Source organism: Cygnus atratus, chromosome 5 (assembly GCF_013377495.2).
Source record: "Cygnus atratus isolate AKBS03 ecotype Queensland, Australia chromosome 5, CAtr_DNAZoo_HiC_assembly, whole genome shotgun sequence".
In the NCBI taxonomy this organism is placed as follows: domain Eukaryota; kingdom Metazoa; phylum Chordata; class Aves; order Anseriformes; family Anatidae; genus Cygnus; species Cygnus atratus.
The window spans coordinates 48457086-48480138 of record NC_066366.1 but is presented as its reverse complement, the minus strand read 5'-3'; the positions used below and the strand labels follow the sequence as shown (position 1 = coordinate 48480138).

The 23053-nt window shown below is 35.2% G+C and overlaps 1 protein-coding gene across 3 annotated transcripts in view; it reads left to right on the top strand.

Moving 5' to 3' along the window:
* Positions 1-21496, top strand: part of RPS6KA5 (ribosomal protein S6 kinase A5) — a 77808-nt gene extending 56312 nt beyond the window's left edge. For 2 of the 3 annotated variants that reach the window (XM_035540050.1, XM_050711311.1), the window contains 10 exons: positions 3422-3572; positions 5754-5915; positions 7175-7300; positions 8025-8158; positions 11357-11450; positions 12538-12708; positions 15991-16182; positions 16808-16967; positions 17834-17997; positions 18990-21496. In XM_035540050.1, the coding sequence (XP_035395943.1) occupies positions 3422-3572; positions 5754-5915; positions 7175-7300; positions 8025-8158; positions 11357-11450; positions 12538-12708; positions 15991-16182; positions 16808-16967; positions 17834-17997; positions 18990-19229 (1594 nt within the window). In that variant the 3' untranslated portion in view covers positions 19230-21496. The remainder of the gene's footprint in view (positions 1-3421; positions 3573-5753; positions 5916-7174; positions 7301-8024; positions 8159-11356; positions 11451-12537; positions 12709-15990; positions 16183-16807; positions 16968-17833; positions 17998-18989) is intronic. The other variant, XM_050711310.1, reaches the window with a different exon arrangement.
* The last annotated feature ends 1557 nt before the right edge of the window (positions 21497-23053 follow it).

Sequence of the window (23053 nt, the reverse complement as noted above, 5' to 3'; positions counted from 1 at the left end):
TTTTATTATCATCACTTCCACAGTCAGTTTGAGGCATCTGTTTTCAGGCTAATCACAGAGGAAGGTGAAAGGGAGCTTCTGTCTCATAATGACATATTTTATGTTGACCAAAATATTTTTTTCCTTTGTCTATAAAATCTTAGATTGACATATAATGGCTACCAGTTCCTAAACTTTTTCTTCCTCCTTCTTTGTAAGTAGTTTTTTTCTCACTGTTAAGATTTTAAACAAGTTACATAGTTATGATTTCAAATAATGAATTTACATTTGTTTGTTCAAGCATCCCATCTTAAGTGAGTTGTCAATAGCTTATGTTTTACTTTTCAAAATATCACTCAGTAGATATATTGAATAGTTGTTTTTACAACATAGTTTATAGATTGGTCAATGTAATGCTATAAGATAAGTAGATAAAGTAGGACCAATTTGGAAATTTGACCTATTGGCCAATTGCGAATAGATGTTTTCATACTCTTTGACATAAATTTGATTTTCTCAGCTATGCAGTGCATCAGAATTGTGATTAGTTAAGCTGTTCACAGAGTTAACTAAAATGAAAAATCAAGAAAGTATCTTTCAGCTTCTGGCTAATGGCATATTTTTCCCTCTCCCCTCCACCAGTAGAAGTAATCTGCTCTCCTTGTTGGAAAAAACCCTATGATACTGTCTTCATGAGGCCTTTATTGAGCATTGCAAGGGCATTCCTGCTTAAGTCCTTAAGACTATAACCCTAGAACAAATGAGGTCAGAATCCTCTTCAAATTCTCTTCACACTGGTATCTTAGCATAAATCTTTGCCACATGCCTTTCGCATTTGTGGTTGGTTTTAAATACCCAGCCTCCTGTAGAAGGAAGTTTTCTTCAGCCAGCAAACATGTATCCCATCTCTGTTGTTTTAGTGAAGAGCAGGTAAGAAACCTGTGCTCAGTCTATGTAGCTTTTAATCTGGGAGATAGGAGAGACCAGTAGTGGCAACTGAATTTTTTCATAGCAAAATCAGGCAGTTCCTCAGATGATTTGTCAGGCTCAGCAGCCTTTACTAACAGGTAAGGCTCTGAACGATACTGAAGGAATGGCTCTGAAGATACTGATAACCTCTAAGTGCTTCTTCTCTTTAAGGTGTCATTCCCCTACTGTATCTTCCACTCACTGAAGACAAAACATCTCCTCCTCCTTCTTATCATTCGTTAGCATCTCCTTCTCATTATCATGTATGTTCTTGACCTACAGTACTGATGGGAGAGACTAATCAATATTCCTGGAAAACAATACCAGTAGGGTTAGCTCTTAGTTCTGCAGTCTGCCATAGAGAAGGATAAGATGACCAAGTAGTAATCATCTTTGGGCACCTGGAAGTGATCCAGGACTTTAAAGTGATAAGCTCCTTGCCCTATGCAAGTGCTTTCAGTACAGCCAGAGTGCTCCCATCAGCAGGGCTAATCTCACCTCATCCCAATTCAGAGGGAACATACTGGTCTAGGAGGAGCACAAGGTACAGCATAGTAGTCCTCCAGCAGCTTTGACCACAGTAGCCACTTGGAATATTTAATTGCTCCTGCTTCCTTTGCCTACTGTTAGTGGACTGCTTAAGTAAGAAGTGAAAAAGAGGGTGGAAGTGATTCAGAAAAGAAAATGAAGGTTGATGCAAAAGGCCATATCTCCCTTTCAGAAGCGCAGACATCCTAGCAAGGACCTTGATATACTGGGCTTCCTTGTCAGAACGCTTTATGGGCTACTGCTACACCCTCCAATGACTTACCTTTCAGTACAGCACTTCACTAAAGCCAGACTAATTGGTCTCCCTTTAGTTAATCAAGCTACATGATTAGTCTTCACCAATGTCTGCTTTCTTACGTGTTGATCCCATATGGTCTTTCTTTTCTGGCAGCTTGCTTTCTGTGCTAATTAATGTGTATACAGCTTCACATATGTAAATTCTGTAACTGTAAGTAGTTCCTGGAACTTCTAAAGCAATTGGTATCGTTCTTCGCTACTTTTGTAGTGTAATCCTATGAACTGGTTCAGAGCATCACTGTTATTTTATAGTACCAGTCAACTTCAAAAATGTTTCTGAAGGAATGTCACTAGCATGTATTTGGGCACTGGGACAGGATCCCCAGGGAAGTGGTCACAGCACCAAGCCTGCCGGAGCTCCAGAAGTGTTTGGATAGCACTGTCAGACATACTGCTTAATTTTTAGGTAGTCCTGTGTGGAGCCAGCAGTTGGACTCCATAATTCTTGGAGGTCCCTTCGAACTTCGAATATTCTGTGACTCTGTGAAAAGCAGCTTACTTGCAACCTTGCAACAGCATGGCAAATTGCTGCCTACTGTGTCCTAGTCTCCTTTGTAGTTCTTCATATGAAACGCATTCTGTATCTCTTATTAATTTTGTTACTCATCTCTAAAACCTTTTCAGTCATAGTGCATCCTTTCAAGAGGAGGCTGGAGGTACTGCACACAGTATACAAAGTGTGGACAAACCTTACATGCCATAAGTGTGTTTTCTGTTTGTTCTCTTGATTTTCTAATAATTTGTAACATTGGAATTGTGGTTTTGACTGCTGTCAAGCATCAAGTTGATGTTTTTACGGAGCTGTCTATTGTAGCTATATGTTTTCTTTTGGCTAGTAACAATAATGTATGTAGGAAGCTAGGATTGTTTTTGTCTCATGGAGTAAGTCTCTTACGTAAACCAAAAATTAGCTGTCATTTTGATTGCCGTGCTTCATGGGAACCTCCTGTAGTTCTTCATCATCTGTAATTGCTCTTCAGGAATTTAGGAGGCAATTTCTGCTTATGCTACTCATTGCTCACCTTCCTTCCCAGGTCAGCTAGGAGCCTGTTCAACGGCACAGGTCCCGGTACAAGACCCCTAAAATAACATCTGCTTGTAATTCTTTCTGTTGCAAGAACTGAGCATTTACTCTGATCCCCTGTTCTATGCCTTTGAACCAATTATTATCTATGCTAGGGCTGTTCTTACCACATAGCCCCTTAATTTCCTTAAAAAACTGAGTTACTTTACTAAAAACCTTTTGTAAATCCAAATGGTGATTGATATCAAATCACTCTTGCCTACTTCTTGTTTAACACCTCGTAAGAACTCCTAAAGAGTCTGTGTGGAAGAACTTTCCTTTACAGAAACCATGCTGACTTCTTTCTGTTGGTGCTTGGCCATGTGTCAGTGAATTTGACTTTCTGTAGCGCCTGATTTATCTATCTAATTTACATGTCTGTTTTTCCTCAGATATTCCTTAAAAAAAAATAAAAAGATAGTTGGTTCACAGTTGCCATCCTTCTGTCTCCAGGTACCATAGACAATGGAAGGTTAAGCACTGTCATTAGTATGGTAACTCTTAGATTTAACGTTTAACACATTAAGTAATTACCAAATAAATGTTATTTTGTTTGTTTTATAGGAGAATATTAAAAAGTGAGCCACCTTATCCACAAGAAATGAGTGCACTGTCTAAGGATATAATTCAGCGTCTTTTGATGAAAGACCCCAAGAAGAGATTAGGTTGTGGTCCAACTGATGCTGATGAAATCAAACAGCATCCCTTTTTCCAGGTAAAGAAAAAAGAAATTTCCCCAAATACCACTTATTCTATGTTAATTTCTTTGAAATCCAAGTCTAAAGAAATTCCATTGTTTTGGTAACAGAGTAGCTTACAGGTGTATTAGTTGCTTGAAGAATTCCATTGAAGTTAATAAGAATATCCATGTACTTGTGTGTATGGTTTTTGTGCATGCTACAGCAAGGGCTTAGTAGCTTTTTAATTTCTTCTGTGTTTGTTTCTAACACCTATTTGAAGCAGCCAAAAGCTGTGCTAGTTAAACCAGAAGGTTTAATGGAAAAACTCTTAATTTATATGTTGTGTACTGTTTTTTTTAAAAGAAAGATTGCATTAATATTACTAGTGAATTTGACCATTGATTAATTTCACCATTGGTGATAAAGCCCTCTTCTGTGTTTTCGTTTGCTTAATTTAACTTTTAGTCTTGTTTAGTTGCTTTTAATTCTATGCAGATTTCAGTGTGTTAACATTTGGATTTAAACAATGATGAAAAAAGTATTTGCGTCCAACAGCTGTATTGTTCTATACATTGCTGTTAAAATTGTGCCTTTTTTGAAAAAACTTAAGTGTTTGTGTTGCTTCTGAAGTTAATTATATTTCTAAGTACTGTCAATTTTGGAGTATTTAAAATTGGTATTATAAATTAGACCTTTCAAATAAGTATATTCAATGTAATTATCATAACATTTAGCATGTGCAGTATCTTGGCTTTTTAACATCTGAATTTCTTCTCAGGTCTTCTGTGTTTCCTTCCTTTTATAGAGGGTCTGACAAATATCCATAGAGTTAGCTTCCTTTATTCAGTGTTTGTTTTGGAAGATACATATTTTCCTCATATAGCACTTCCTATTCTTGACTTCATTTCAGTTCCATTCATTTATAGTAATAGGGCCATCTTCTAATGACCACCATATCTGTGCTCCCTCTTTAGCCATGTATTTAAGTAAGAATCGAATCCAGAGGATCTCAGGGCTCCGGAAGCTGAGATTAGTAAATAAGGATAGGTATCAGGAATGAGAAGTTGAAGATACGGTATACATGCAGTATGGCTTACAAGAATATAAGTGGTGTTTCCTCAGAAATAAAGGAAGAACTGTAAGGATAGTCACAGCAGTTATTTGGCTCATCTCCATTGTTAAATTTCTTCGTATTCTTTTTATGAGAATTTAATATAAATTTGATCATGCCTTTTCTTACCAACCTTTTGGCAAGAAAAAATTGCCCAAATATGTTGGTGAATGTTGAAACTTAGTCTCTGACATCTTAGGTAAGACTCATTTGTGATATACACTATAGTGTTAGTATCACAAGTACTTTGTTGTTGACAGAAGAAAAAATAGATTCGTAGGGAAAGGTAGAATCTTCTACCTTCAATGGAATTAGACTGATGGGGGGAAAAAAAAAAAAAGATGAGCTTTTAGGCATAGAGACTCTTACATTTGAAATGTGTTTAGTATTATTTCTGTCTTTTTTTATGGGAGAGATTTTTCAGTGTTGAGTGTTTTTTTTTGTTTTTTTTTTTCCTGATCTGTAATGTTCTTGTCTTACCAACCCCTACTTTCAGCTGGGATGGTTTGAGTATTTATATCCCTCTGGTGTATGTCAATTATGTTCTTTGGCTGAATTGATTTCTTTATGAGAATTACAGTATTGGAATCTCCACCTCAGGGGGTTTGGATTTCCACAGCAAAGATTTCTGGCAAAATAGCTTGCTTTGTTACCATAGTTTTTAATTCCTTCCACCAATCAATATCTTCCATCAGGAAGAAAAACAGTTTTAAAACAAACAAAGAAAACCCTCCTCTCATGCTCCAGATTTTCTTGAATCACTGCTGTAAAAATGTTTCCTTGAGCTTTCTTACCAAGTTTATAGTGAAGCATAGTCTGAGATCACCACCATTATATTAAAATAATAATATTCATGTTCATTTTTTTATTGATATCTCTTAGGATATCTATAGGCTGCTTTATTAAAATACAAAAAGAATGATCCTCTGAAGTACTTAATTACTCTTGCGGAAAGGTATTCACATTCATAAGACTCATAAAGAGTTGTATTTACCCTTGTATTTTGCAGAAATAATTGCAAATAAGGTGGTTAATTTTGGAGAAATTTAATCTCTTTGACATGATATCTATTTGATTCAAACTTATTTTCTTATTTTTGGTTTAGAATATAAACTGGGATGATTTAGCTGCCAAAAAAGTATCAGCTCCATTTAAACCAGTAATCAGAGATGAATTAGATGTCAGTAACTTTGCAGAAGAGTTTACAGAAATGGATCCAACGTATTCTCCTGCAGCAACCCCTCAGACTTCGGAAAGAATATTTCAGGTATTTTAAGAATTCATACTAATTAAAAAAAAAAAAAAAAAAAAGCAAAACAGGTATTAAACAATTCCGAGTATATAGCTGAATGTTTTTCCCACCTTCTAAATTGTTGGGAATTATCTGTGTAATTTCCAGTCTCAGTTCTCAAGTCTGTTTGTTCAATGACTGCAAAATTAGAAAGCTGGAAACAGTTGTAGTGCAAACATAAAATTTCACGTCTCTCCATTCCCAGCTGAATGTCCTGCCAGCTGGACTAAAGTCAGTCTGTCCTTTATTGATTCTCCTTACCTTAAGAGTCTTGTCATCTTGCCTCCATCAACCTGGGCTACCAGCCTCAGCAACAGCATGCAGTTTGCCTATGTCCATATTATCCTCTAGTTGAGGTACTCTGGGAACTGTGAGCTAACTGCAGAATTGAAAGTAGGTCTTTGACTTCCTTTATAAGTGCTTTAATTACTAGACTACTAAATGCAGATCAGAAACAAAGCTTTCCTCACCACCTCCTTCATGCTGCTAAAGAACGATCCTTACTTGCTCTGCAGAGTATGGATGTCAAACCGTTCAAGTGCAGCCTTAAACTTGGAACCAAAACTGCAGAAGTGAACAGCAGTTCAGAGTGTTTTCTCTCCTCCCCTACCTTGTGCTTCATTGTTTTTTATTGGCTTTTTTTAGCAACTTAATGCTCGGTGTACAGGAATACAGCATCATATTTTGGAAGTTTTAAGATTTGTACTGACTATAGGAAGCCTTTATGCATGTCATAATACTATCTGACTCATCCTGCAGTGGAAGTCACAGCTGTTCTTGTTGTGCCTAAACTGGGCAAATCGCTGATGTGAAACTTATTTTGTTTTACTGTTTAAGATGGTTTGTTGCTTATATCACAGCATAAAAACTGTTTCACATCTTAACTTGTAGGTGTTCTGGGAAGCCAGCTGGTATGAATTATGAGCCTTTATCGCTACTGCAAAAGAACTGAAACCGAGCCAGATCTTTAGCATTATTTCCTTGAAATTTTATATTGTTACTATTTTGTCTACAACTGTGGAGAATCATACTACCACTTCCAGAAAGACATCTGTTCACATTGAACACAGTAATAGCTACCCATCAATTAGCCAATTACATTTTCTGTATTACGTTACGACCATTATGATTTCTTTTAAAAGTCTTTGGAAGCCTCTAGTGTTTTATACGCAGTATTATCATTTGTGTGCAACAATTTCAAACTCTGTCCTTTTCTGATGTCTCTGATTTAATAGGGATATTCTTTCGTTGCACCTTCTATTTTGTTTAAACGCAATGCAGCTACAGTAGATCCTGTTCAGTTTTATGTTGGGGATGAAAGACCTGGAACCACAACTATTGCCAGAAGTGCTATGATGAAGGTAATAATAATATCAAGAGCTAAATTAATTTGGTTAACTTGGAACTGCATATAGCTTTCAAAGCAGCAATCACAAGCTATGCTACAGATTACAAAATAGTCATTATGCATTTATCTGTTCTCTGTAATGGCTCCTCAGATGATCCAAGCATATAATTTGCATGTGGTACTATTAAGAAATGGTTGAAGTTTAGTCTGAAAGATGAGATGGTTGTCTAGTTTTCCTGAAGACTGAAATATAATAATAGTAGTAATTTGACTCCTGATAGTTCTTATTCATCTAACCATTGTAGATGTTTTTGAAACTACTTTAATTGTGTCAGAATTCCTTCTATGATGTATTTGCCCAAAAGTACATATAGTTGTGTGAATCCTTGTAAGAACAGACACTATTGTGATGTCTTCAAACGAGCACATAGTTTTGTGAATAAATGTATGTACGACCATCTTTGATCCTGTTTGTCTGAATATTTTGTACCTTAAGCTATTGTAGTAGTAATACTTTGTTTAGTGACTGTTTTTTAATTTAAAGATATAGTCTTTGATTGTTAAAATAAAGTTTATGCATTTTATTAAATAGAAATTAAGATTATATTTTATCAAAAAGAGAGCTCTTTTACAATTTTAAATGTAGATGAAAAATTCTCACAAAACTTTACTCTTTGTCTTTGACTGTGTATACTAAAAGTATTCTGCAGAACTAAATACAGACAGTTTCCTAACAGGACTCTCCATTTTTTCAACATTATGAACTGGATCTGAAAGAGAAACCATTGGGAGAAGGAAGTTTTTCCATTTGTCGAAAGTGCTTACACAAGAAAACTAGCCAAGAGTATGCAGTAAAAATAATTAGCAAAAGGTATAAATATTCTATAAGACCATAAAAATATTTTCTTTGCTTACTGTCACACATGGATTAGAATAATGCTCGCGACATTTTTGAAGGTGGAAAAATAATCTTAAAATATCCATTCTGAAGAATCTAGAGAAACATATAGTAGTAACGTTTAAAAATTCTGAGAGCCTTTTGAAATAAAATGTTATTTTTTTGTTGGGGAGGACATGAGAAGAAGAGGGCTTTTCTGGTTTGTAGTTGTATTCTACCTGTGTTTTCCCCAGTTTTGCTCCAAACCAGAGTAAGGTGTAAGTTCCTCTTGTCTTTAGACCTAAGTAAACTGAATGTAGGTTTGTGCTAATTCCCTTTTCTAGGCAGTCCAACTGATTGTCTAGGCCATGGCTTTTAAGAAGTATCTGTAGTTTGGTTTCCCTTGGGTCTAATTAATGTGTGTGTGTGTGTGTGTATGGGTGCACATGCGCACGTGTGTGTGTAAAATGTAATTAGACCATTGAGTTTTACATTACATCCGTTTCCTGGATGTTCTGAAGAGAACACCACAATGGAGAGGCAGCTGTCTCACTTTGCTCAGGGGGACCATCTGGTACTCTTCCAGAATAGATTCTTCTGGCAGTTTCTGTCCAGAGAAAAATAAAGACAAAGGGTTCTTTGGGGATTGGATGGATTTTTAGCTTCATTTTGCTCAGTATTCATTATTAAATATGTCCCTAGCATGTTGTACAGTGCTGGCAGAGAAGGGAAGGGAAACACGTAAATGTTCTACCATCAGAATGATATTTCACAGGGGTTTCTTCCTCCAAGACATTTGGCTGTACCTCTGTTTTTCCAGAGCCTAGAAGTAACTGTCCACCAGTCTTAAGCGTTTGTTCACAAGCTTTTTGAATGGGATAAGTGTGTAAAGCCAGCTTTCTAAGGTCTTCTGTGATTTATGGTGACATAGTCAAAAGTATTAGTGGAACCTACAGAGAGACTCAAATGACCAGGCACTAGCAGTGGGATTCAGTTACTTAAACACAGGCATCAATTTAGTGCCATTTTAGCATCCATTGGTGTCCTACGAGTCCTCCAGTTTGCATCAGTCTGATGACTGCTCCTATACCTTTATGTAGACGTCTTCATGGCTGATGTCTTCCAGGCTCTCCTATGCTTAGGTAACTGAATCCCATTCTAGGTACATATTTTATTCACCCTGTCAACTTCATTAATCAGAATTTCACTCGTTACATTGGGACCTTAGACAATCAGTATGCAGTAGACACCTACGTTAGGTATTTTAATCCGAATCTCTGCCTTGTGTCTACATTCAGATTTTTTCTTTCTGTGGTGCACGTGGAGCTGCTGATCAGTATTCCCATCTCATCTTAAGGAGAAATCCATCTTAAATAATGGATTTATTGTTTCTAGATAAGTTAGCAAACTAGTATTGACTTCTCCCAGGACCTGAGCTTTTAGGAATGACATCCATAAGTGATATTACTCACAGGCTCTTTTGCTCTTTCTCCTTCATCTTGGTGGACCAGGCTAAATGAAGGTAGGAAGTGGTCTGCGTACAAAGACTTTTTCAGGACTGAAGGCTGTGAGTGACTCAGAGCATGTTTATGTAATATTTAGAGGTAGCAATAAACCTACACACCGAATAAGTTGGCACAAACCAGCACGGAATAAGAAGCTGTTAAACGGTAAATAATACTGCTCTGAGGACCACATTAATAATTCTTTCTAATAGGAAAAGCATGCTAGGTTTTTACTAACTTCTTTGCCTCAGTCAGACAGTCTTTTAATCCTACCCATTAAAGATACCAAAAAATCGAATCCCGCACATAGGCAAACCTTTTCATGGTACTTGGGATGAAAGCTAAGATCAAGAGTTCCTCTGTGTTTTTGCTTTGTTAGTACTGCTGGATCTGCCTCCATCCAACAATTTGATTTTTTTTTTTCTGTTTTTCTGAACCCCCATGAAACAATGGATTCCTGTACACTTGCTTGAGTTACTGTTTCAGAGCTCCTGTTGATTTTTCATAATATTGTCTGTCTACAAATCTGAGGTGGTAACTATTTATAGAGAAGAGATGCTCAGAAAAGTCTAGGCACAAATTTCAAAGGTTTATGTTCATGATATTAAGCCTTTTTTTTTTTATCTGTTTCCTAGTCCACCCTCTCATAGTATTTTCTCTAGGAGGGAAAGATTATCTGAGACAGTTTTTGATTTTCTTAAGGACCTGAAATCACTTTAAGTTTAAGCAACAAAATCAACAGAGGAACAGCTTAGTTCACTCCTGGATTATATGAAGTCTGCAAAAAAACAGATTTTTCTTGTACAAAATTCTCATCACAGTTCTGGTCTGAATTAGAAAAACAATTTTTATGAAACCAGAAATGCAGAACATGTGGTGAGAGAGATTCTGTCTGTGCTATCCATAAGGCCATTCTCCTAATCAGTACAAGATTAGCCTTTCTTACTTAGTACGAAAGAGTTTTGGCAAAAATTTTCATGCATTCTTGGTCCAAACTAAATCAACGTATTTGTTAGAGGAAAACAAATCATTCTCCTTAGTCACCATTCATGTAGTTTTTATAAAGTTCACCCATTATTTTTTTGGGGGGCTATAGATATTTAAGTACCGAAAAAAGAATTGTGAATTGATTTTTGCTTTGGAGCAAGTCTCTTATCTGTTCCATTTTAGATTTTTCAATCCACCTATTTAGGGTTTCGTATGTATAACACGGTTCCTATATAGATGATGATACTGCTTTTTTCCTGGTAGGAACTCATAGTTTCCATAGAACTGTGGCAGTATTAGTCTTCTGTAAGAATGGAAAGTGTTGGGCCAATAATTTGAATCTTCAGGATATAGCTGAGCTAACACATTTATAGGAACAGAGGTGAAGTCAAATTGCCCTGGACTAAGGGAAAGGTTTGTTTTAGATAGAAACTATTTTGTAATACCATTTCTGCTTTTGCTGTAGTAAGTTACAGTTGCATCAAAAACATTGTCTGATTTGGGTGTGGTTTTTCTTATGCCCTAACTTGCAGGGTTATGCGGAGAATTTTGCTCTGCTTACGTTGAATATGGTTTTAATTGCGTCCAAGCAGTTGTAATGTTCAAAAATCTGGATTGCAAACAATTAAATAGGTGTAACACTTTGAATGTGCAATTTGCTCAGTAAAATTGGTACAAAATGTTTGCTCAATTTTTCCAGAATGGAAGCCAACACCCAGAGAGAAATAACAGCTCTGAAACTCTGCGAAGGACACCCCAATGTAGTGAAGTTACATGAAATTTATCATGACCAGGTATTGTGAAGAAACTATAATCACTATTTGCCAAACACATTGCCTTGTGATTTCCCAAGTACTTCTAGGAGTTAAGCATACTGTTATTGTGTAGGTATCTTTTTTCCTAGTGCTTTTGTCTAATTCCAAAGATGAAGCAACAGTTCTGCATTCAAGGGAACTGTCATTTACTTTTGTGCATCAAAAATGTATTTGAAAGATTTAGTCATGGATTCTGTCTCTGGTTCTGTCATTGGTCAACGTAGTTAATCATCCTACAATATATTCTTGGCGCTGTTTCCATATCTATAAAACTGAGATACCTACTCACTTTCCCTCGAGGTCATCATGAATCTTAAAATATTTGTGAAGTAATTTGGAAATCTGCAGTATAATCTTTAATGATAAGGAAGCCTTTTTTTTGGCATTTACTTAGTAGTATAGCGCAAGTACATGTGTGTAGGATAAGGAACTTTTTTCACGTGTGTTTGGATAAAACAGCTATACTCCATAACACATTTAAAAAAAAAAAGTTCAGGTTGTTCTGAAACTAAATAGGCTACTCTCAACCAGCAAACCATTGTATTTTTATTTGCTCATGGTAGTTTCCAGATGTTATCATCCTGATTACTCAGGTGCACAATATTCTGAAGTCCAGAACTGATCAGAATTTTTTAGTTTTGACATTTCTGCAGTTTATGTCTGAGAAAGTTCCATTTTTTTTTCTTGCTCTAGTATCAGTCTGATCAAATTATGTATTAGTAGTCTTGCTGCTTTCTGTATACAGAGCTATCTTTCTATTCTTTAATACGTAAATACTGTGCACCTTCTGTTCATGAAGGTTTTTTTTTTTTTTGAAATAATTTCTTGACCTCTTCCCAGAGCTTTTTTTCCTTGGCTTGCAAATATTACATTTTTTACTGTCATTTAGGGGAAGGAAATGCTAGTGATGATCGCGTGCCTTTTGAGAATGCTAACTCCACTTTCCATTCCTCATAAAGTCTTCTGAGAAGTCTGCTATTTGTTTAATAGCAAGACATTTGAATTGCAGTTGATGTGTGCTAATGTGTGAATTTCTAACATCCCAAGTTTTTCTTTATTGTTCTAGCTTCATACTTTTCTAGTAATGGAATTGCTGAAGGGAGGAGAATTGCTTGAACGTATTCAGAAGAAGCAGCATTTCAGTGAGACAGAAGCCAGTCATATTATGCGCAGACTTGTTTCAGCAGTGAGCCATATGCATGATGTAGGAGTAGTCCACAGAGATCTGAAACCAGAGGTATAGTGACTTTCTTACACGTTTCGGCCTTAAGTTATTACACTTTTCTACTTTTGATTTTTATTTTTTAAATAAAATGTTATTGGTTTTTTTTATTTTTTTTAGCAAATTCTGTAGGTATTCTTCTGTTCATAATAAAGGTAACTGTTACAAAGCATTTTAAATTTTGTAAACAATTAACACTGGAACGTGTTCGAAAACGTTCTTTATCTATTTGTGGACAGTTTTTACTAGTAGTAAGTATATACTCACAGTATAAAGCAGTTCACAAGATGAGCTAGGGTGGTTGATTGCTTTGTCTGCACATTTCTACCTTCTGTTTGATCTTAATTCCCTTGTTGCGGCTTCTTTTGGATGCACCTACAAGACCCTTGTCCCATCATATCCTCCCACTTAAGTACAACATGAACCAAAAACTAACACAGCCAACTAATGGAGATGTGTGATTTGAGTTCAGTGAATTAAGCAGTTTCTCAAAGGAAAAAAGTATATTATTTAATATGTATTTTTCAGTAATTAATTGTTATGAGCTTTCATAGTATTTTTATTGTGCTGCAGCATCTTGCCTTCCAGACAATTCAGTTTACTATAGTACAATTGACCACTGGCTTTGTTCTGCTTCTTGGAGCCAGCATTTGCTCCTTCTACTGTTTTTCTTTGCCACCAGTGGTCTTAGATAGGTGTTAGGTTTCTTTAGTCCAGGAATGGTGTAGATTCATGTTAGTTTGTCCAGTAAGGATGTTATATTGTATTGATATTGTAATACCTCAGGAAATAACTACTTCTTTTGTATCTGCCTTTTAAAATGATCCACCATTACTACTGATGTTTCATCCTTTTGTAACATACCTTCTGGTATATTACAAACTTGCCTCTCTTATAGTAATTCAAAATCAACATGTAAAGAAAGCTTCTAGATGTTGGTATTAGTGTTTTTTGAAAATCAGTCCAAAACCTGTGTGTTTGAAGGTATCTCTCTAGTGGAGTCTGTGTAATACGTAAGCAATGAAATAAAAAGGGCTACTATGAAATTCTATTGTGTCAGTTGAAAACACGACTCTTAGAAAGAATTTCTTTGCTCACACCATAAAGAAAACTAAACAGCTTTTGAAACAAGTTGTTGCTGAATGGACAAAAAATAAAAATGCTTTTTCTCATCTCCTAATTTTACTGGTATTGCCAGCTTGAAAGGCCAGGTTCTGTAAAGCAGGGTTTCAGCTGCATCATAAATTAGGCAGTCTTCAATTCTACATCATGTTAAAGAACAGAAGCCTGGGAAGTCAAAGTAATGAAGGGTTATTTAGCAAACAACTTGCAGGATGCATTGCCTCCACAGAGCTGGACTCAACCAGCCTGTCTACTTCCTGCTTGTTGTTTTGAAAGTTACTATTTTAGGTTCAGACATGAACTTAGTATGGGATATGCAGGCATCCCAATATAGATGCGGTTAGTGCATCTTTCTGTTAAAAGATATGTGGAAAATTATGTTGTTCTTGTTGAAATGTACTGGATAGGAAAAAAATCAGGGAATTCACAGAAAAAAAGAATTCATACAGCATATGTGACCGTTTGGAGGAATGGTCAGTAGAGGAATTTGGGGATTGCTTCTGTGAAGTTATCGTTGATCTGTGAGTTGGGCTCCAAAGATATTAGAAAAAATACATCAAGACAGATCTAATGTTTACATATCCTTAAACGATATATGGACTATAGCTTTAAGTGTGGGTGTTTGAGAAACATGCTATATTTACTTAATCAATAAACAGTCAACCCAAATTAGGACATTTGGACTGTAACTTTATTTCTATACATAACCAATTTCATTTTCAGCTCAAGAACTGAGGTCTTTGTAAAACAATGTTACTGAAATTCTTCATTTGTTTATTGGCTATATACCATCACCATTGAAAAAAAGATGATTGTATTAATTACCTATCCTCATTGTCTTGATATTTTTGCTGTCTACCTTCAGGTACATTTTTGCACAACATTTTAGTATGGAAAATTGACTTTTCCGATTGTGAATTAACCTATAACAACAGTACGGAATGAAAAAATACTGTTTTATAGCAACTGTTACGTCTTATACATAATGAATAATCTCAGGTTTTCCTTATTGATCTGCTTGCAGTCTAGCAATCAATTTTTTCCCTTCATAGAGAGTTTGAAATTAATTATTTTGTGTTCAGTCATTCACTTTTTGTATTACAGAATTACATAGGGCTGTAGGATTTCTCATACCGAGACTTTCCCTAGCATTGCATACATCAAACAGTGAAGGTAACAGCAAATTTTTGCTCTTCTCTCCTCTCTCAGCAGTTCAATGGGAAGTAGAAATCAGTAACTTCATCTTGGCCTCAGATGGTTTCCCTAAGACTTAGCTTCGCTCTTGTATCTTTCTTGAGAAATATACACAGAATAAAGAATAGATTGCCTTAAATACTCTTTTGAACTGACAGTTTGTCTTTCTTCAAGCCTGAGATGCCACATTCCAGCTGTTAGGCTGAAATTCTCAGGACCAGCTGTACCAAAGTTTCATTACCTTGGTGTGAGGAGTAGGCTTGGTTTGAGGTTGCTCTGCTCTGTGACCTTCTGTGCTTAAATGGCATTGATCCCAAGTCTCGCAGAAAACATCTCTCTGTTGCCTTTGAGATCCATGCCAGACAGCTGTTGATACACAACTGAGCAATTGGTGCACTTCCTAGTCCTCCGTCCTTTGTTTTCAAATTATTATTTTGGATTTCTGTGCTCTTGTGGCAATATGACTTAAGCACGTTACCACTTGAGGACCAAAGACCATTCAGTCCCAAGACAAGGCATGTAACAAGAATTCCACTTACAAGAAAGCTGTCATTCACAATATGCCAGAAGGAAGTGGAAGCTTAAGAAAATTTCTTTTTGTCTGTGGAAGAGATGATTGTTCATTTCAAGCTTTTGTCTTTGATACTTCACGACTGTTTAGTGTGTTGTCATTGCTTTTTTTTCTTGTCAGTGTTCCACAAATTATTTTTCCCATTGGTCTCTACTAAATACTCATTTTCATTAATACTCCCAGGCAGAACTATTCTAACTTGCAGATACACAGCAGGCAAATCTACACATTGCATTTTCTTATATCCCAGAGTACCATTATTTGTACTTTTCCATTTTTTTCCAGTGTTTCCCAGTGCCTATTTACATAATGAGAATTTTTTTTAGTAATAGATGTAGAATAGAAGTAACTGTTGTGTTCTAAACAATTTTCTAACCAGTGCTAGTATTGATTTTGTATTTGCTTTTCAGAATTTATTGTTTACAGATGAAAGCGATAATTCAGAAATAAAAATAATTGATTTTGGTTTTGCTCGTTTAAAACCGCCTGATAATCAGCCTTTGAAGACTCCATGTTTTACTCTACATTATGCTGCCCCAGAGCTCTTGAATCACAATGGTTATGATGAATCCTGTGACCTCTGGAGTTTGGGGGTCATTCTGGTAAGTGATTGGGTTTTTAAAATTATAATGTTATTGTTTGTGTTTACTTTTTATTGAAATGCAAAGGACTTGATGCAGTTTCAGAATTGAATTGGATAGATGATGCATTTGAGTGAGATGAAGATACTGCTGCACAGATAATAGGTTCCAAAGACAGATATTTTCAAGGGGTGAAGGTTTTTTTGTTTTGTTTTGTTTTGTTTTTTTTTTTTTCCTAAACAGTAGATTAAATTCAACATTTCTGTGTATGGAAAAACAGTCTGGTTCTTAGAAATATTCTTGTTAGGAGATTTTGCAGGCATCCATATAACCTTCTGAGATTTTCAGTTCAGAGAAGGAGTCAGTCTGCATCCTGATTTACAGGAAAATTATTTTCTATAAAAGTAACCTGGGTAGAAATACCATCATGTTTTGATTATAGTTTCCTGAAACTTATGATTGTTTTTTTCTAACAAGGGCTCCAGAGAAAGTCTTGCTTGTTTTAAGTTTTTTATAGCCTTGAAGATGTGATAGTCAAAGTTTTATTGTACAGCGCTGGTAATGCTGTACAGACAACAGCAACTGCATATTTAGGGTTGTCAATAAACATATGGTGTTTGTTAATATTATTTTGTTCTCATGACAGTATACAATGCTATCAGGACAGGTACCATTTCAGTCTCAAGACAAAAGTTTGACATGTACTAGTGCATTGGAAATTATGAAGAAAATTAAAAAGGGAGAATTTTCCTTTGAAGGAGAGGCTTGGAAAAATGTTTCTGAGGAGGCCAAGGAATTAATTCAAGGTATGTATTTACAAATTCTTCGTGCATCTTCTATTTCTAGCTGCAAATATAAGTTTTAGAGAGCTGTACAGTGTCTGGATGCTCTGCCTCACCTGGCAGAATAGTACTCACAGCTTGAGCTATGTACTTACCCCTATGCTGATAGGTTAGCATTTGCATTTCTTGGGGTTGGAAGTAACTGAAGAGCTTTAAAGGGAGTGAAGTCACTTTAAAACATGTTTAAAAAGCAGAAATTTTCTTTTTTTTTCTTTTATTTTTGGTTTTGTAAACCACAATGTTTTAAAATGTTTTAAAAGCTTAGCTTTTTCAGGAAATGAATGCATTGCTATTGTCTTTTCTTTGGACTGTGTTTTTATATGAGTGTACTAAGGCTTCTGTATTGCTGAGCTGCTTTGCTCGCAATTGATGCGCTTTATGTTCCCCTTCAGCATTTTGGGCATCTAATTAGGTTTTAGACATGAGGTAGACACCATCCTTAATTCTACTAAGGTGAAGTTCTGAATTTGTATAGAAGCAGGCTTGGAAGGATTTTTTTCTGCAGATTTTTTTCTCCAGATTCAGACCTAAGTGGATCATGCAGAGATTCTGAGGGTTACCGTCTTGAATTTCATCCTAGGCAGGTTCTAAGTGAACAAATCCCTTCATAGTTCTGAGTTCACGTGAGTTATCAATCCAGGAGCGATTTCTTGCATTTAATGATTCTTCTGGAATGGATGATAGTTTAACATTCTGTGAACGTTATCTAGGATAAATATTGGCATATCTAGGATAGGTGTTGTCGTGACTTCATTATCAAAGTCACACATTATCTGTTAAAAGGGGATAAATAGTTCACAAATGAAGAAAATGTAATGTATTTCTATTAGGACTTCTAACAGTGGATCCAAACAAAAGAATTAAGATGTCCAGCCTAAGATACAACGAATGGCTTCAGGATGGTAGCCAGCTGTCATCCAATCCTCTAATGACTCCTGATAACTTAGGCTCTTCAGGGGCTGCTGTGCATACATACGTCAAAGCCACTTTTCATGTAAGTTCTAGGAAATCTTATGTCGTGTCCTTAAATTTAGTACTGTGTTGTTTGGTATGTTTTTTTTCTTAATTAAAGATATGTATTTGTCTTTATAATTCAGTGATTGCTTATAACTGCATTTTTTTTTTGTCTTCTCCAAACATTTATGAGTGAGTACAGTGAAAACATGAATGATGAGGCAAGAATAAATTTCTTGGAGACATTTATACTATGAGGTTTTGGGGATTGAGAGACAGCTGTTCATGAAATATCTATATAAATACTCTATTTCTTAGAGAAATGTATTAAAAGGTCTTCCAGCTTTTGTAGAAAAGAGAAGAAACTCTCTAGTTAACGTAAGTCACTCTTGGAAGTTTTGTCCTTGTGATTACAAAGTCAATGTCATATTTCTTGAATATATCTATTTCATATTTTTAATATCATGGATATCTTTTTAGTAGCCTTGCTTACCTATCAATATATATTTATTTTAAAAAGTTTGAATTGCAACTGTATTAAACAAACATAGTATTGATTCTCATAATTCCTTCTACAGAAAATAAACTGAAGCTGAGCATATTTGTGCTGAAATACTTGTATACGCATATTACCAAGAAGAGAAAAGGAAAATAATATTTTTTGAGAGGTCCCAATATAGCAAAATTATTTAGGCTAAAGGAAAAAGTGTTATTAAAATAAGTGTAGTTTCTGAAAAATGTAGTCTTAATGCAGTTTAAGTGGTAAAAATACTTTTACATGTAAAAGAACAAGGACGGGAAGAAGTTAACAATGTTATGTATTATTCAAATACAGATAATGATGAATTAGCTCTTAAATACATAAAAAGGCCAGTAAAATTATTGTTATAGCTAAAATAATAGTTAGTAGGAATCTGTCAAGAAATTACAGTGTATCTCATAACTTACCATAGAGCATTCATGATAACCTATGAGCCATTAAATGTCTTAAACCTCTTAAAAAGCTTAGAATTACCTTTTATTTTTAAACAGGCCTTTAACAAGTACAAAAGGGAAGGATTTTGTCTCCAGAATGTTGACAAGGCACCTCTTGCAAAGAGAAGGAAAATGAAAAAAACAAGTACAAGCACAGAGACACGTAGCAGCTCCAGTGAAAGTTCACATTCTTCTTCCTCTCATTCTCATGGTAAAACTACACCTACAAAGACACTGCAGCCAACAAACCCTACAGACAGCAATAACCCAGAAACCATCTTCCAGTTCTCTGACTGAAAAGCAGAGAATATCTTGTCCTGAAGATTTACACAGTTATAAACTTGGTAGTACCTTTCTTGTCTTTTCCCACCCTTCCTCCCTGTGGCTTACAGGCTACAGAAATGTCTGTCGCTTGAAAAATGTATTTCAATCATACCTTTTTAGCTTTGTATTTCAATACATTTTTTTAGCATTAAGTTTGGTATCACTGGATATGGTCTAATGCTATTATACAATCAACATTGTGTTCTCTTAGGGATAAATTACTAGTGTGCAGTCAAGCTCATGTTAAAGAGCTATGCTGCTCTTGGTACAGCTTGGAGGAAAACTGTTTCTCAGTGTCAGAATCTTTGTCCCGGTTTCTTCCCCACTGTTGAAAGAAAGGAAAACTCTGTAAAACATATAGAACTCTTGGATCTTCAACTTTTGCCCAGCTGTGTGAAGAATGTCACAGCATTTGATTCTTCCTGCACGTAAGGAATCATTGGTACAATGCACCAAAGCAGTATAGTACTTTAAAGCCTCTTAAATTTGTGATCACATTCTATCCCATTTATTTGAATTTTAAAAACAAAATGAAGTGTTACACAACTCTTATGTTGTTTTAAAAAGTTACTCCATATATCTTGTTTTAAACGACTGAGAATATAAGTCTTAGATTTTTTTTATTTATTTAATTTTAAAAAACCACCTAGGGTAAAAGATGTCTGATAAGGTGAGGTGTCTAGTACTGTGATACAGTAATTTTTATTTCTACTTTTTGAAGTTATTGACTTTTAAAATGTTTTACAGATTCTAAAATGTAATGATAGAAAGTGAAATTTCATATTGAATGTTTGGAAAATGGTCACGTGTTAAAATATCTATTTCAAGAATTAACTATAATTTATATTTTCTTTTTATATTTACACGATAACTTTAAAATACTGAGATTTTTTTAAAGATACAAAAACTCCAGTTTCAACATCTGTTATTATAGGGTCCATACAAATATATACCAAGTTATTTGAATTTTGCATTGTGCAAATACAGCAGTTTAATAGTGACTGTAAAATACTAGAATATGTTTTCTTTTTTGCACTTTATAACATCAAAATGAGATGTTTTATAATAAAGTGCACTCAGATTTCTCTTCCTACAAGGTGCTGAGCACTGTTTTATGTGGTTGAATGACCTGAAATCTACCTTATTTGGTGGTTGTGGTCATTGTGAAGGAGAATTCTGTACTTTGCAGGAGTGAATCCCTGTATATTATCCGCTGTTTTCATTCCTTACTTAAAACTGCAAAGCTCTTTCTATCTTGCTTTTACATTGTATATAACAAATACTAGACCTGGGCACCTTGTGTAGTGTAGATGTTAACAACTTATGCACTGGGAATACTAAAGGGAAATTATATTGAACACTGTGCTTCACAACTTGTTCACTGTGGTGTTCTACAGTGAAGTATTTCCTACTGTGATAGTATAGTATGTACATAACTGTTTGGAATCATAAATGTGACTTACAGAAACATCAGCATAAACTTTTAAATCAGCATATTTTATAAATTTATGGAGAGCTCTTTTATTGCTCGTATTCTCAATGACTAGAGATAACTTAAGTGCTAAAGAAGACTCCAGTTTTGCAAATGCTTACACTTGTAAGTTTCCACTGAAGTCAAAGAGAGTCCTTGTGTAAAGTTAATCAGATGCCTAAATTTGTGTGATGGAAGACTAATTGATGTGGGGATTTTGTTAACAGCTTGTTCTACGTTGAAGGAAACTAATCCAAACCCTATGCAAAAAGGTTATAGGAATTGTTTATATCAGTGGTTTTATTTATAGAATTACATCAGATATCAGTATTGACAAATACAATACATCCATGTTTACAGGGATTGTGTGTATCAAAACAAGGCTTTAAAGCCTAACATGTTTGTTCTGTGTTTCTTTAATATTAATAATGGCATTCTGAAGTTTTGGAATTGCTCATGTGAAATAGTTTACTACTTTCTTGATGTGAATGTCAACAGTAATTGCAGCATTAATTTCAGGTTGATGTGAATATTGAGATTTGCACTGTTTATGTAGAAGTAGTATATTTAAAGATCAATATATGTGCTAATAACACAACCAATTTTAAGTGGCCGATGTTAAAATATTGAAAAATAATTGTCAATGTAATATATTCAGGTTTGCTTTCTGAATGCTCTCTTTGGAAGTGATCTCAATAGTGAACATGGCTCATTTGTAAAAGAATACTTTCCCTCTCCCCAATAAACTTGCTGTAAATACAAAAAACAATCCACAATACTTGTTATGCAGACAGTACAAGTAAATTGGGGTGGGAAGAGAAGGTTGTTTTTAAAGTTTGCACTTGGAGGAGTTCTTGGAATTTATTATCCTCATAGCGAGGACAACAAAAAAGCAATTTTGGGATTTGATTTCATTCAAGTGTAAGAAACCTTTGGCTACCAAATAGTTTTGGAATATTGTGACCCATCTGAAATGACTTTTTAAATGTAATACATAATCATTTGTTTCCCTCTTGGGAAGTTTAAGCTGATGCCTGACAAACTGATGAAATGAGAAAAAGGAACGTTCACACAAGATAAATGCTGGAGATGATGGCTATATTGTCAGGTGTTTTTTTCTCTCACAGGTTTTGAGAGACGGTTTTGAAGCTAAAATTATTTGTATACACCACTTGCATCAAGGACAACTTTTTCTCCAGAATATTTCTGTTTCCTCTTTGTGGTCTAACGGTAGTTATTAAATAAAAATTTTAAAACAGGATAATTCTTTTTGGCCTGGGTTAAAAACAGGATAATTCTTTTTGACCTGGGTAAGTACATTTAGGTGTTGTCTTGCATTTGCTTTGAACCAGCTGCATGGGATAGCTGAAACATTATCACCTCTGACTTTATACTGCCTCCAGGTATCAGACCTCTTGAGGAGGTATGTTGGACACTAAGCTGCTTGAATTTATAGATAGGCATCTTTACCTAAACAACAACTGATTGCCGTTTACCTTGATAAAGCTGGATTTCCAATCTAGGCAGCTCAAGAGTGGGTTCACTTTTTGTTCAGATGCAGGAGGTTAGTTGCTCTTGGCAGAAAGTTGTTCTGTGTCAGCTTAATCTGTTGCACAGCCTGGCACTCAAGGTATATAAAAACCAAGGACCAAAGTTTTCATACTCATACCAGTATTTCAAATCTGAAACGTACAAGCTAATTTTCATTAGGACTATTATTACTTTATATTGCCCTGGTGAAACGGCATTAAACTGTAATTTGTTTATACTCAAATTAGATTTCATTCATGGTGCTGTTATGAGACTAACAACTTTAATGTCTAGTAATGACATCTCTACTACTGTCATATGTAATGCAGTCAGCAATATTGTAGGTACATTTCTTTGAAAGATGAAATTTCTTACCAGTAAAGATTTAAGTAATTAGTATGATTATTTATATTAATCCAATCTTAGACGTACTAGGTATTACATTGGCAAAGCTATTTCTTTGTAATGCTTTTTGAAATACAAATTTTGTAACTGCAGGTCTGTGAGTATATGTATGTGTATCTAAACACGTGTGTCTATATATGATATTTTGGTCTTAAGGTGAATTTTTTTTTCTTATCAGGTATCGTTCCAAGTATTTTTTCCAAAATAGTTGTCTGTAGTCTTTTTCCCCATATACAGCAGTCTTTCTCATCACTGTTTTCTTACATTGCAGTACATTGAATTCTCTTCCTTCAGATGGGATATTTGACCAAATATTCTGGATTGACAGAACAGCATGTAGTGTGGCTGCTTTTGCTGTAGAGAGATGTAAGTGCCTTGAGTCTACCTGCGG